Source organism: Vulpes vulpes, chromosome 9, assembly GCF_048418805.1.
Source record: "Vulpes vulpes isolate BD-2025 chromosome 9, VulVul3, whole genome shotgun sequence".
In the NCBI taxonomy this organism is placed as follows: domain Eukaryota; kingdom Metazoa; phylum Chordata; class Mammalia; order Carnivora; family Canidae; genus Vulpes; species Vulpes vulpes.
In genome coordinates this window covers 109,485,482-109,499,726 of record NC_132788.1, presented here as the reverse complement: position 1 = coordinate 109,499,726, position 14,245 = coordinate 109,485,482, and the positions used below count along the sequence as shown (strand labels likewise).

Below are 14,245 nucleotides of genomic sequence, written 5' to 3'. Positions count from 1 at the left end.
TCTGGCCTTGCCAGCCCCAGATCCCTCCTCTGGTCCCATGCGGCCCCCCAGCGGCTGCAGAACCGGGGGGTCTGGCTCTCCAGAGCAGCGTTGAGCCTCCTTCCTTTGCTGTGGACTCGGGGTTAAATGAGCTCCCGTGCGCGACGCCAACAGCTCTTGCGCCACAGAGGAGGTTTATTCATCGGCAAGCAGCTAGTGTGAGAGAAAGAGGCTGCTTCCAGCCCGATTTGGGGATTTGGGGCCGGGACCAGGCAGGCAGCTGTGCTCCCGTGAGACGCAGGGAAGAGCCCAAGTTGAGCAGAAACCCGAGCCGTGCTGGGGACCCAGGCCCTAGCAGGGCGGACCCCGAGTTCTAGGACACAGGAAGCACATCTCGGGCCAGCCGCTGGGAGGGCCGGAGTTGTCCCTTTCTCTGCCTGGCCCGACTTGGCCTGGTGTAACCAGGAGAAAGAAACTGGGGCGCTGGAAGGCAGGGCACCTTGCACGGGGCCGTGGGGTCACAGCCTCCAGGGACCAAAGGAAGCAGGTGGCCTAGAAGGACCTCAGAGTTCAGAAAAAAGGAAGGAAAGAGACGCCTGTCCCCCACTTCTCCAAGCCCCCCACCGGCCAAAGCCAGGCCTCGGAGGGGCCCACCTGCACCCCACTTGGCAACATAGGTAAACTGAGGCTCGGTCCAGGGGCAGCTGGGACCCAAAAGTGTCAGGGTGCGGTGTCCACAGGCATGGTGGCAGCCCGTGTGGAGTGGCGGATGCCCATGGTGAAGGCTGGGGCCCTGGCTTTGGTCACGGTGACCTGCTCAGGTCTGTGGGTGCCCGGTCCAGGAGTCTCCTCTGGGGGGCGGGGGGCGCGGGGCCGGCCCAGCATGGTGAAGGCGGGCCGCCGCTGACGGTAGGTGTTGGGGTCTGGGCTTTCGTACTGGCCCGGGCCTGGTATCTCAGCAGGGTCCTGAGGGGGGCGGGCGGGGGGCGTGCGGCCCGCCGCCGTGTAGCTGGGGCTGCTGGGCTTGGTGAGTATCTGGGAGCCCCAGAGGGAGGGCAGCGTGTAGGTGTTGGGGGCTGGCGCGGAGGTGTCCTGGAGCTGCGGGCGCAGGCGGGAGCCCAGAGTGAAGGCCGGGGGCGTCCGCTGGCGCACAGGGGCCACCTTCTCTGGGCTGTAGGCCCCAGGGCCTGGTGTCACCTCCAGACCTGTGAGAGTGGGACGTGAGGGTCGGCAGGGTCCTCACCAGCTAGAAGACCTTGCATGGCCTCCCACTGCCCTCCTGCATCCTGGAGCTCACCCCATGCCTCACGCAGCCCTGAGGTATCTCCCCTGCTCCCAGACCTCCCTGCACAGTAGTCTGTGTTCGCTCTCCCTCTCTCTCTCAGAGGGGGAGGGGGAGAGGGAGAGAGAGAATCTTAAGCAGCCTCCACACCCAGTGAGCCCGACGTGGGCTTGATGCCTTTCCCACCCCCTCCTCCTAGGCAGAGCTCTCACAGCCCTTCCAAGGACCCCCAGGCTTGGGTCTTCTCCTCTAGACATGGGCACAGTGAGGTCTCCACCTGGACCTAACCCCACCACCAGACTGGGGTCTTACAAAAAGCAAGGGCGTGTCAAATCTACTTCATCTCCCCAGCGGGATGCGTGTTTGAAAGGATGCGTGAGTAGAAGGATGGGTCGTGAGTGGTTGGGTAAGGAGTGAGTAGACGAATGGATCCATGGATGTGTAGATAGATGGGTCAGTAGGTGAGTTGTGGAAGAATGGATGGATGGACGGACAGATGGATGGATGGGTGGATGATGGGGTGGGTGGGTGGATGGACGGACGGATGGATGGATGGATGGATGGATGGATGGATGGATGGATGATGGGGTGGGTGGGTGGATGGACGGACGGATGGATGGATGGACGGATGGGTGGATCACCGAATGGACGACCAAATGGGTGATAGGTCAAAATACGGAAGGGTGGATGGATGGGAGACGGAATCCGGTCGTTCAATCAGGCACATTGGGTGGAAATGAGTTGTTTGGAGCCTGTGAAGGGGATTGCCGTGTTCGCCACAGTCCCCACTCTGCCCTGTCGTCCCCTGATGCCAAGATGAGCCCCAGCTGCCCTCACGGCGCCACATGTGCACAGGTCACCGTCACCCTGGCCCACTGCGCACACTCAGGCTCCCTCGGGCCGCCAGCCCCTCCTCGGAGCCCTCGGATTTTGTCATTCCAAAGACACTGACCTTCCAAGAACCGGGTGGTGGGAGGGGACAGAGAGGACAGAGGCAGGTGAAAGGGTCTGGGTCCTTGTGGGGCAGCGCTGGTCACATACTCACCCCGAGACTTGCCCCGGCCCTGCATGGAGTAGGCAGGGGTGCAGCTTCGGCCAAACCGGGTGACTTTTGGGTCCAGGAAGTAGACGGGCCCAGGGCTGGCGTCCTGTGGGGAGGCTGGGGGGAGGAGCCCCGGGTCCTGAGGGCACCTCCCATGGCCCTGTTGACCCCACTCAGTGCCCAGGTCAACCCCAAGGCTCTCCCGCCCTCCAGACGGCCCCAGCCCCACCCCGGAGGGCAGGACCTCCGGCCGCGCCCCGCTCCACCTCTCTTCTGCCGCGGACTCGCGAGCCAGCGCACGGCTGGTGAGAATCGCACGGCTGGCAAGACTCGAGGGGGGCACACCTCCGGGGGCCCGGGTGACGCGTGGGCCACAAACACGCGTGCACCTTTGTGTGCGCACGTGGGACACGTACTAGCCGTGCGCATTGCTGTGAGACACGTCCCAGCTCACGCCTCCCGCCGCAAGGCCCGCGCCCCGGCTGCCCGCTCCCCCTGAGTCCCGTGTCTCCCGGGGGTTCGGCTGAACCCGTCTCATCCCACGAAGCCCAGACTGCAAGCCCCCACCTCCAGGAAGTCTTCCCTGGGCCGCCCCTCACCGTCCCGACCCCCGTCCCGTGCATCAGAGCCTCTGTGCGGGGCCCTCCCGACCTGGGCCCGCGGGGGGCGTCAGAGCAGCTCCAGGAAACAGGGAGACGGACCGTGTGGGCACTGACCTGAAGGGTCCGGCGCCGCCAGAGCGCGACGGCGACAGCGCTGGGGGGCCTGGGCGGCCTGCGGGGCGGCAACCCCGGTCACTCACAGCCCGCTGCCGCCCTGCCGCCAGGAGGAAGCTGGGCGACACCGAAGCAAGGCTGCTGCCGCTGCCTGGCCACGCCACAGAAACGGTCACCCCACCCCTCCACGACTGTCTGTGAGGGGCCCCATCTTGCAGACAGAGAGACTGAGGGGGGACCCCTTAGGATCCCCTTTCACTGGGCACAGACCCTGCACCACGGAGGCGGTAGCCCTTGGAAGGTGCTCACCCGCTCCCTGAAGTCACCGGGCACCCGTCTGACAGCTCGGGAAGGAGTAAACTGTCAGTGTTTGCAGAGGGGGAAACTGAGGCACGGGGCAGCTGAGCAGCCCGTGTGGAGTCAAGCAGCAGAAGCCGCCAGGCCCAGAGCACAGCTCGGGCCCTGAGCATCTGTGTTCCCAGGACACAGAGGACAGTGGCCCCCAAGGTCACTGTGCAGGCCGGGGGGGGCCCAGGGGCCTCAGGGGATGCCCCCACCTCCAGGCCCCCATCCCACCCCTCCAGACTCCCATCCCCACCCTCCAGGCCCCCATCCTCACCCCCCAGGCCCCCACTCCTACCCCCACTCCCTCCAGACCCCCCCCGACCCCCTTCAGGCCCCCACCTCCACCCCCCAAGCCCTCATCCTCACCCTCAGGCCCCCACCCTCACCCCCCAGGCCCCCACCCCCAGGCCCCCACCCCCACCCATGGCAGCCTTACCAGGGCCGGGCCTCCAGAAGAGCGAGTAGGCCGGGCTGACCGCCCTGGTGCAGTCGTGGTTGAGGAAGCCCACGGTGGATGGCAGGACGTACAAGCCAGGTCCAGAGCCTGTGACCAAAGCCCTCAGGTCACGGCCTGGGGCCCTGCACTCTGACGCCTCGGGGAACCCCGGGGTCCAGCCCCTGAGCCCCAGTCTGGGCCTCCCACCACCCTCCAGGGCAGGGGTGGGGTGGGAGAGGGAGGGAAGGGCATTGTGAGTCACACCTGAGTCAAAGGTAGGAGGGGCTGCTGGGCCAACAGGCTCCTCCTGCGTTGGGGCACATTGGGGAAACTGAGGCACAGACACGGGGGGGAACTGAGGCACAGACACAGGTGGAGAAACTGAAGCCCAGATACAGGTGGAGAAACCGAGGCCCAGACACAGGTGGAGAAACTGAGGCATAGACGTGGGGGGGGGGACCGAGGCCCAGACACGGGGTGGGGGGAACTGAGGTGCAGACACAGGCAGGAAACTGAGGCCCAGACACGGGGGGAACCGAGGTGCAGACAAGGAGGGAACCGAGGCTCAGACACGGGGGGAACCAAGGCCCAGACAAGGGGGGGGGACCGAGGCGCAGACACGGGGAGGGGGACCAAGGCCCAGACACAGGGGGAAACCAAGGCACAGACACAGGGGGGAACCGAGGTGCAGACAGGGATGCGTGGACACAGCTGCAGTGTCAGGTGGCCCCGGCAGGAGCGTCAGGCGGTGGGGCCCACGTCCTGCCGCACACACACGGTGGCTGGGCCAGGCCCACGGAGGACTCCCAGCCTGGAACGTCCAGAGCGCCCAGGCTCCGCTGGCCGCGCTCTGCCCGCTGCTCTCCCGGGGCCGTACCCCCCGCAGCGTGAGGGGCCCCAAAGGGCTTGCTCTGGGTTGGCTGCAGCCATGCGCAGGAGCCCCCCAAAATGCGGCTTCATTTCTGGGAGGAAAAGTGAGGCCTGGGGCAGGCAGGGATTGCCAGAGCCGCCCCCCCCACGGGGCTCCCAGAACATTCCAGGGGCCGGAGCCCACCGCGCAGCCCCTCTGCTCCCCGCCGGTGCCTACCGCTCTCCAAGGGGGCGGCCCCGCAGGGCTGCCTCGGGCCGGTCTCCGGACTCTGGGGGGCCGCGCTCAGTCGCGGGGCTGGGTTGGCTCCCAGGGTCCCCATGGCAAGGAGCGGGGCCAGGGGCACCGGGCCTGCTGCTGTCCCTGGCGGGCGGCGGCGGCGGCTCTGGCCGCAGGTCCTCACAGCCGGTGCTGCTGTTGGCAGAGGCCTGGCCTCCCCACGCCCCCCGGGGACGCACAGACCGTCCCTTGTCCCTCGGTACCGAGCCTTGGGGCCCTGGCCCTCGCGGGCTGGTCGGCGGCCGCTGGCCTGGAAGCGGGGCCAGGATCGAGTGTCGGCCCAGGAAAGAATCCGGTGTCAGCAGAGCGGATCCCCTGGGAGCTGCCAACCTGGGCAGCCGGGGCCACAGGAGGCTCCAGGGAGCTGAAGTCACAACACGACACCTGCAGCCCTGTGGCAGGAGGGACGGCTGAGGTCACGGGCAGCGTGGCCCATTTCTACAGCCGGGAAAACTGAGCTGCAGTGCAAGGCCGCTCGGTGAGCGTGCCCGCCTGCCCGCTTCCATTCCTGCCGGCCTCCCTCCTTCATCCAATAGGCACTGATTGAGCACCTACTGTGTACGAGGTTCTGTGTGGGTTGGCAGAAACAACAGGAATACACAGACGGGGGGACATTTTCAGGAGGGGACAAAGGAAATAAACAATGAATTAACCGATGCGCACAGACTATATGAGAAGGTGTTAAACGTGCTAGAAACACAGAGCCCGGCTGGGAGCCCGTGACAGCAGTGCGGGGCAGGAGGACAGCCGAGGGTCAGGGTCGGGGCAGGAGGACAGGTCACAGGATTGAGAAGGTGAAGGAAGAGCACTTTGTGAACAGGGAACAGCTGTGCAAAGGCCCTGGGCACAAGCGAAGATGGCAGTCCTCCGGGACAACCCCCGCCTCCCAGAAGCCAACAGAGATTTCCTCCCAAAGTAGAGTTTATTTCCCTGCGGGCACTAAAGGCAACCACCGTGCCAGGCTCTAGGAAGGGGCTCAGGGACACTTGGCAGGGCAGAAAGCAAATTCTTCTCTCTTCATGTGTGTGGCTGTGTCGGCAGGCCACTTTTACTGGAGTTTTTAACAACTTTATTGAGTTAAAATTTGCATGCCCTGCACTTAGCTCCTCAATGTAATCTTAATACAGTGTATAATTTTTTGACTTTTTAAACAAAATGTTATAAGGTTATAACCGGAGTCTGAAATGTTTATATTAGAAAAGAAGAAAAAAGATCCTAAAGTCAGTGACCTCAGGTTTCACCTTAAGAAGCTAGAAAAAGGGGCACCTGGGTGGCTCAGGGGTTGAGCGTCTGCCTTCGGCCCAGGGCATGATCATGATCCCGGGATCGAGGTCCCACGTCGGGCTCCCGGCATGGAGCCTGCTTCTCCCTCTGCCTGTGTCTCTGCTTCTCTCTCTGTCTCTCATGAATAAATAAATAAAATCTTTAAAAAAAAAGAAATGCACAAGGGAGGAAACCGTAGAATCAACAAAGCCCCTCCCCCCCGAGAGCTGGTACTTTAAAAAGATCAACAAATTTGATAAAGCTCAAGCTAGAATGATCAGAAAACAATGAGAAAGCACATAAATGACCGATGTCAAGAATGGGAAAGAGGCATCACTACAGACCCGCGCACATTAGAGGGATAATATGGGCGACATGAGGCTGCCGACAGGGAACCCCCGGGGCCCAGGCACCTCGTGCGCACCGCGCTGGTTAATCATCTCAGCATCCCATTGAGGGCAATGCTGTTGCTAAACCTCATCTGCGGTCACAGGTGGGGAAACTGAGTGCAGAGAGGGGAGGTAACACATGCAGGTCCCTGAGTAGTTTATCAGCAGAGCCAGGAGTTGAATCCAGGACGTTCTGACTCAGACTTTTGTTCAGATCTGAGGGTCAAGGGCTTGTCCCCAATTCTCACCCCAGCTCAGCCTTCTGGGAGTGCTGAGAGCCAGGGTGGACGCCTGTGGCCCTAAGGGTCCAACCCGAGCCCTCAGGGGCACACAAGGCCCAGTCCTGTCCCCTCCACCCCCTGCCCTCACCTTCCATCCCTCAGTCCTTGCTCCCTGTACTCTGGCCACACCAGCACCCCTAACCCTTGAAGCCACTCAGGCCGGTTCCCACCTGAGCTGACCCGAGCCCCCTCCGCCTACGGCGCCCTGGCCAACAAGTCAGCCCGCCACCAGCTCCGTTCTCAGTCACCTGTGGGCCCCCCAGATTGGACAAGCCATTTGCTTCTTTCTGGAAGCAGCACAAACCCCAGCACTGAGGACAGGCTGGGCATTGACGATGGAGGTGAGAGACACATACCCCAACCCCCTTCTGCCCCGGCCGGTCAGTATGTCCCCTCGACCGAAACTGGCCAGAAGTGCGGGAGCCCAGGGTCACCACCACAGAGACCAACGTCAAGGACCCAGGACCAGGCACAGAAAGGACCAAGGTCCCGGCTGGGACTCTGCCCCGGCTGCCTCAGTTTCCCCACTGTGACACCAGAAGGTGCCAAGAGCTAATGCGGGGTGGGGAACAGACTGCAACAACTGGCTGAGCCTGAAAGGGAGGTTTTGGGGGAACTTAAGGTCCAGCAACATCACCAGATGGAGCCGAGCCACAGACCCCGCACCCGCCGGTCCACCCGATCGCACCTGCTCCTCTCTGCTGGAGCTCCTCACTGCCAAGTAATGGCCCGTAAATGAGAAGCTAATTCTGGGGCGCCTGGGGGGCTGGGTGATTGAGCATCTGTCTTGGGCTCAGGTCATGACCCCAGGGTGCTGGGATCGAGTCCCGTGTCGGGCTCCCCGCAGGGAGCCTGCTCTCCCTCTGCCTGTGTCTCTGCCTCTCTCTCTGTCTCTCAGGAATAAATAAATAAAGTCTTAAAAAAGACAGAAGGTGATTCTCAGTCCACGGAGATGAGCCTCGCGCTTAATCCGATCTGACCTGAGATCAGTGAACTGGACACGCAGCCTGGCCTGGCGCTCGAGGCTCCTGAGAGAGGCAAGCACCTTAGCACCTTTTACCTCACCTTAGAAGGCCAAGGAGCCCCGTGGAGAAAAGTAGAGGGCAGAGAGGGCATCGAGAAGGTGGCGTGAAGGTGGAGACCTGGAGGAGGTGAGGGGGGACCGAGGCGTGGGGGGAGGGGGCGGCACAGCATGTGCAAAGGTCCTGAGCCTCAAGTGTACCCAGCATCCCCGAGGAGCAACGAGGACGCCCCCGTGGGCTGGAGAGGAATGAGTGAGGGGAAGGGGAAAGGAGGGGGAGGAGGGGGGAAGGGAGGGGAGGAGGGGGGCTGGGGCGGTGATGGGGGGTTAGGCGGGGAGCCCCGCAGGGCTGAGGGCAGAGAGGGACGGCCCGACTCGGTGCTCGCCGGCGCCCTCTGGCGGCCGCGGGGATAACAGGACGGGGAAGCGCCGGGAGCCCAGTGGGGGGACTGCGGTGGGCCTAGGGGGTGGGCGTGGGGGGAGATAAGGGGAGACGGCGGGAGATCCGTGGGCTCCACCCGGTGGTGGTGGTAGAGGAGGGAACAAGCAGGTGGGCCCTGGACCTAATTTAAAGCTAAAACCAGGGATCCCTGGGGGCTCAGCGGTTTGGCGCCTGCCTGCAGCCCAGGGTGTGACCCGGGGTCCTGGGATGGAGTCCCAGTCGGGCTCCCTGCAGGGAGCCTGCTTCTCCCTCTGCCTGGGTCTCTGCCTCTCTCTCTCGAATAAATAAAATCTTTATTAAAAAAAATAAAGCTAAAACCAACAGGGTTTGGGGTGCATCTGACGCGGAGCCTCCGTCTGGGCCTGAGGATGTGGCAGGGGGGGTGGCCCGGTCGGGGAGAGGCGGGTGCTGGGCCCTGTGGCAGGCGGACCCTCCGGTGGGCAGCTGGCGGCCAGGTCCGGGGTGCTGGGCCTCAGGCCTCCTAACAAATCCCCCGACTCGGTGGCTTTAAAACCTCGCACAGGGGCCGCGTCCTGGGCTCGGGCTGAGCGCTGTCGCGAGGCCCCGGGGTTGTCGCAGGGCCTCCCTCCCTGTGATTGTAGGACCCGGGCCACGTGGCCCCCTCCCCTGGCGGCTCAGGTTTGCAAAGGCAGCAACGGAGAAGGTCTCGGCGGCCTGTAGGTCGGAGCGGGCGCTAGCTCTGGCAGTGGCAGCGGAAGGCATCCCCCCCAAGGACCCCGCTCTTCCTCCCCAATCACCCCCCCCCAATTTCACTCGTCTCCCCCCTTCCTCTGAAACCCACTTTCTGCCCAGAAACCAAATGACCTTGTGAAATCAGAAGTCACCCCACGGCCACGTCCCGCTGACAAAACTTCCCCCGGCTCCCGCTGTGCCGCGAACACGTCCAAACCTCCCACCTGCCTGCCACGGGCCAGGAGGGCGGGTGCACTTGCTGGGCGGGCACCTCCTGCGTACCAGCCTCTGCGCAGGGGTGACCAAGAGCCCGTGACGAGCACAATGCAAACCACACGTGCATTTTTGAGTTTTCTAGCAGCCTTGTCCAAAAAACCCAGAAATGAGGGCAGCCCCGGTGTCTCAGTGGTTTAGCGCCGCCCTCAGCCCGGGGTGTGATGCTGGAGTCCCGGGATCGAATCCCACGTCAGACTCCCTGCATGGAGCCTGCTTCTCCCTCTGCCTGTGTCTCTGAATAAATAAATAAGATCTTAAAAAAAAAAAAAAAAAAAAAACCAGAAACGAGATGAATTAATTTCAATACATTTTATTAAACGCAACAAAACCAAAACATGATCATTTGAGCACAGAAACAGCGTCATCAGTACCCAGTACCTAGCCTGCGGTGGACAGTCCGCGTTCCGTTCCCCCTCCCCGTGCTAAGGCTGCGCTCGCTGCACGCCCGGCTCTGGAGCAGCACAGACTTGCGGAGCCGTAGAGCCAACCCTGCGGTCCCGTGGTCCCCAGCCTGGGGCCCCCCGGGGACACTGGGCATTTTCGGTGGCCGTGTCTGGGTGGGAAGGGAACTGTCGACACCGCGTGAGGCCAGGGATGCCGGGGGCTGCGACCAGCGGTGGGGCACTGAGGTCCGGGAGAGGATGCTTCTGGCCCATCCCGGGCCCTCTACCCCGGGACCACCACCCTGACCTCAAAAGCAGGGCTGTGCTCGAGGCTGCTGCAAACAATGCTGCTCCCAACCTTCCAGGCAGCGGGCACAGCCTGTGCAAATGTCCTGGGGAAGCCCTGGGCCTAGTACTGAACAACAAGGAAGCCCTAGAGGAGGAGGGGGGATGAGGGCAGGGCACGGGCTTGGCCTTTTACCCTGAGGGGGTGCACGCCCTGAGGCTCTGCGCAGAGGAGGGCTGAGGCCACTTCTAAGAAAAGGAGTCAGGACGCCCACCAGGCCCCACCGGAGTCCCCCGCAGAGCAGATTTGAGGCCTAACCCGGAGGAGCGGCCGCTGGCCACCGTCCGCCTGCCCCGCACCCCTCGCCGGCCCCGGCAGCACACGCAGGGCAAGTGCATGACAAACCCGGCTGGTGTGTGGGTCGAGGGGACGGACGCGGGGACATAACGGCCGCTGTGGCTGCACGTCCCTGTCCCGTGGCTGCTTCCTCAACCACCTGGGGCCGAGCATGAGGATGCGCCCCCAGAAGGCTGGCGGGGGGGGGGGGGGGGGGGGGGGTCAGATTTTATTTATAACAGTGAGAGCGCATGGGGGGGGCAGGGAGCAGAGGGAGGGGCAGGGGCCCGTGTGGGGCTCGACCCCGCGTCACCACCTGCCTGGAGCCGGGCTGTCACCGACCGAGCCCCCCAGGCGCCCCTGAAGGCCGGGTCCAGGAGTGACCTGCACGCGGGGGGCAGGCCAGGTGTCCAGGGCGCCCCCCCAGCCTCAGCGGCCGCTCTGACCTCCCATCTGCCACACCTGTCGCCCCCCACGCCCCTGCGGCCACCCCTCCCCGCCCACGCAGGCGCCTCGGGGGCTGCTTTGTTCCCAAGGGACTCACAAAGACGACGTGTCCTCCCGCAGACGGGGACGCAGTGCACCCGCCAGGCCCCCTCCTGCCTGCCCCGGGGCTGTGGCAGCTCAGCTGGGCACCGGCCGCAAGCCCTCGAGTCCATTTTGCAGATGCAAACGCCGAGCCCGAGGAGGGCTGCACAGGGCTCTGCACTGGCTTCCCTGGGGCCCACGATGTCCCGCCCAGTCGGGCCCCTCCTCTCCGCTCTGGCTCACCCACCCCTCGGGCAGCCCCTCTGGCCTCGGCTTTCTAGAACACTCCCCGCAGCTGCGGCCACAGGGCCTTTGCACTCCCCGCCCCGCCCACCTGCTTGCGACCCCGTCCCTCGGGCCTCCGCGCCTGCGCACAGCTCCCCGCGCCTCATCGACCTCTCGGGCGCTCCCGTCCCTCCTCCACCTTCCCGCAGCGTTTGTCACCCGCCGACCCGCGGACCCCCGGCCCCCGTGGGCGCTCCCTGCGCGGCGCCGGCCTCGGGGTCTGCGCGCCCTGGGGCGGGGCCTGCCCACCTCGCGCCCCGCGGTCACTCCGACCCCGGGCGGCGCGGGGCCTTGTGGGAAACACCCGGGCCCGCGGCATGCCGGGAGTTGTAGTCCGGCGGCGCGGGGCGAGCGCGGGGGGCCGCCGGACTCGTGGGCGGCCGCGGGCGGGGGGCGGCGGGTGGGAGCGCGCTGCGGGGCGGGGAGCTCGGTCACCCCGCCCGCCCCTGGCCCTGGCACCTGCCCGAGCGCGGCCCCTGACCCTGATCCTGACCCCGACCCTAACCGTGACCCTGACCCTAACCCTGACCCCGACCCTAACCGTGACCCTGACCCTGACCCTAACTGTGACCCTGACCCTGACCCCGACCCTGACCCCAACCCTAACCATGATGCTAACCCGGACCCTAACCCTGACCCTGACCCTGACCCCGACCCTGACCCTAACCGTATGCAGCACCCACAGCCCCCCTGAGACTCCCAGCCTCAGCTGTGGGCACTCAACTCGACCGCCAGCCCCTCCCTGGGACCCGCAGCCCAGCTTGGCCCACCCAGACTGCTCGGCAGACACCCAGGCACCGCCCTGCAACCCCTGTAGCCCCCACCCCCAGCTCCCCCTTAACCACTCCGGCCTGGGGCTCCCGGCAACACGCCGACCCGGCTACTAAACTGTCCTGCCCGGGCCGGTGACCGCTCTCCGAGGGCAGGTGCAGAAGGGAGCTCCTGGGCCAGAGCTTCCCCCCGGGCTCTGGCCTGTGCGCTGATGGGCCCCGAGCCCCCCCCTCCGCTCCGCAGCCTGGCCTCCCGGACCCCCAGCCCAGCCGCTGGCCTCCGCTGGCCTTGGGGCTCCACTGCCCCCTGGGCCGTGGGGGGGCCTCCCCACTCCATGCCAGGAGCACCCCAGCTCTCACGGCCACGTGTGTCTCCTAAGGGCAGGATCCCCGGGGTGAGAACCACAGTCCTAAGCGCATGGAAGCCAGAGGTTCCCACTTCCCACGGCTCAGCCTGGGGTTGGGTGGAGAAGGAGGTGCTCCCCCTCCCAAAGGACATTCCCGTCCTGTGCTCAGGACAGGCCACAGCCCCTGCTCACAGGGCACACGGGTCGCTTACATTCTCCAGCAACCATGTCGAGAAAAAGTGGCAGAAATAGGGGACCCCTGGCTGGGTCAGTGGTGGAGCCTGGGACTCTTGATCTCAGGGTTTGTGAGTTCCAGCCCCACGCTGGGTGGAGAGATTACTTAAAATTTTAAAAAGAAAAAAAAAATTTAAAAAGAATCTTTAAAAAGTGGCATAAATAAAATGAGTTTTGATAAATGTAGACTAAAACATGTTTGAGATACAGTGTATCCAAAATACAGCTGTTTAGATATGTGATCAATGTTCAATAAATTGGGATGTGTGACATTCTTCATACTAAATCCTCAAAATCTAGTTTGTATTTTACACGTACATGTATTTTGCACTTAATTTCTACTGGGAATATCTCATCTGTATTTAAGATTTAATAAAACAGGGATCCCTGGGTGGCGCAGCGGTTTGGCGCCTGCCTTTGGCCCAGGGCGCGATCCTGGAGACCCGGGATCGAATCCCACGTCGGGCTCCCGGTGCATGGAGCCTGCTTCTCCCTCTGCCTGTGTCTCTGCCTCTCTCTCTATCTCTCTGTGACTATCATAAATAAATAAAAATTAAAAAAAAAAAAGATTTAATAAAACAGCAGGGACGCCTGGGTGGCTCAGCGGCTGGGCATCTGCCTTCGGCTCAGGGCGTGACCCCAGGGTCCCGGGATGAGCCCCACGTCGGGCTCCTGCCCAGCAGGGAGCCTGTTTCTCCCTCTCTGGCTGTGCTCTCTCCACCTCTCTCTAAGTAAATAAATAAAATCGTTGAAAATAAATAAAAATCTTAAAATAAAAGCAGATTCACCAACCTGAATTGTCCCAGACATGCTTGACAGTTTCCCAGCAAATGAGTCCGGTGTCTGCTTTTAAGTTGAAGTTTCAGTTAAAAATTACGTTTCAGGCGCTCAGGGGCACAAGTGGCTGGTGGCCCTGCCCGGTCCGCGGTTTGTGGGTGACCCAGGGTCGCCCCGCCTCCAGCCTGGCTCTCCTGGGTTAGGGTGACGCGTGCTGGGAAACCGCCTGACGGGCCCACCCCTGGAGCCGGTGACCCACGGGCAAAACCCGCTTTTTGAATTTATCACCGCACGTGTGCATCGGAAAAGCCGGAAAACCCAGAGATTCGTCAGCACCCGCCTGTGTCGGCGGAAGCGGGGTGGCGGCCGCCTGCCCAGACGCCGCGGGGCGCCACGGAGGGAGGCCGCTCGGTTGGGGAAGCGGCCCGGCAGGGTGGGCGCGGGTGGACGAGGGACGGGGCGGCAGACGTGCGGACGGCGGGCAGGCGAGGGGCCGGGGCCCGCCAGGTGGGCACACAGGTGCGTGGATGTACCTGGGGTGTCTGGGAGGGGCGGGGACCCGCCTGCCGTCCCAGCGCCAGGTGTGGGGCAGAGGTGATCAGCAGCGGCCTGGGCAAGGGCCCCGCCTCACAGCCCTGTCCTCTATCTGGTCCGCCTGGAGCAGAGCCAAAGTGCCCCGAGGTCCCACCTCGGCCACCCTGTCCCACCTGTCCCCCCGCTGCCTCCAGGGACAGCTGGACCACCCTCCCGGGCCACCCTTCCCCGGTGGCACTGCCCCATTCTCCGGCTTCCTGTCACCCTTTTGACCCCGCCCGCAGCCCAGTCGCCGGCCCCCCAGCCCAGGGCCCATCAGCCAGGAGCCCCACCGGAGGGCAGCGCGGCCGGAGTTAGCAACAGGGCCGCAGGTCAGCGGCTACACCTCGGGGAGCCCTGCCCCGGCCGCGAGGTGGTGGACAAGCACCCCAAAATCAGCTCTCACCAAGATGT

The 14,245-nt window shown here is 63.9% G+C and overlaps 1 protein-coding gene across 1 annotated transcript; it reads right to left on the bottom strand.

Annotated features, from left to right (window-relative positions):
• Positions 1-511: 511 nt before the first annotated feature.
• Positions 512-5,469, bottom strand: CIMAP1D (CIMAP1 family member D). The gene is made up of 4 exons (XM_072722088.1): positions 4,888-5,469; positions 3,801-3,908; positions 2,307-2,420; positions 512-1,184 (listed from the first exon to the last, which is right to left on the bottom strand). The coding sequence occupies exons 1-4, from the start codon at positions 4,988-4,990 to the stop codon at positions 700-702; spliced, it is 810 nt and encodes a 269-aa protein (XP_072578189.1). The 5' UTR covers positions 4,991-5,469; the 3' UTR covers positions 512-699.
• Between the last annotated feature and the right edge of the window lie 8,776 nt (positions 5,470-14,245).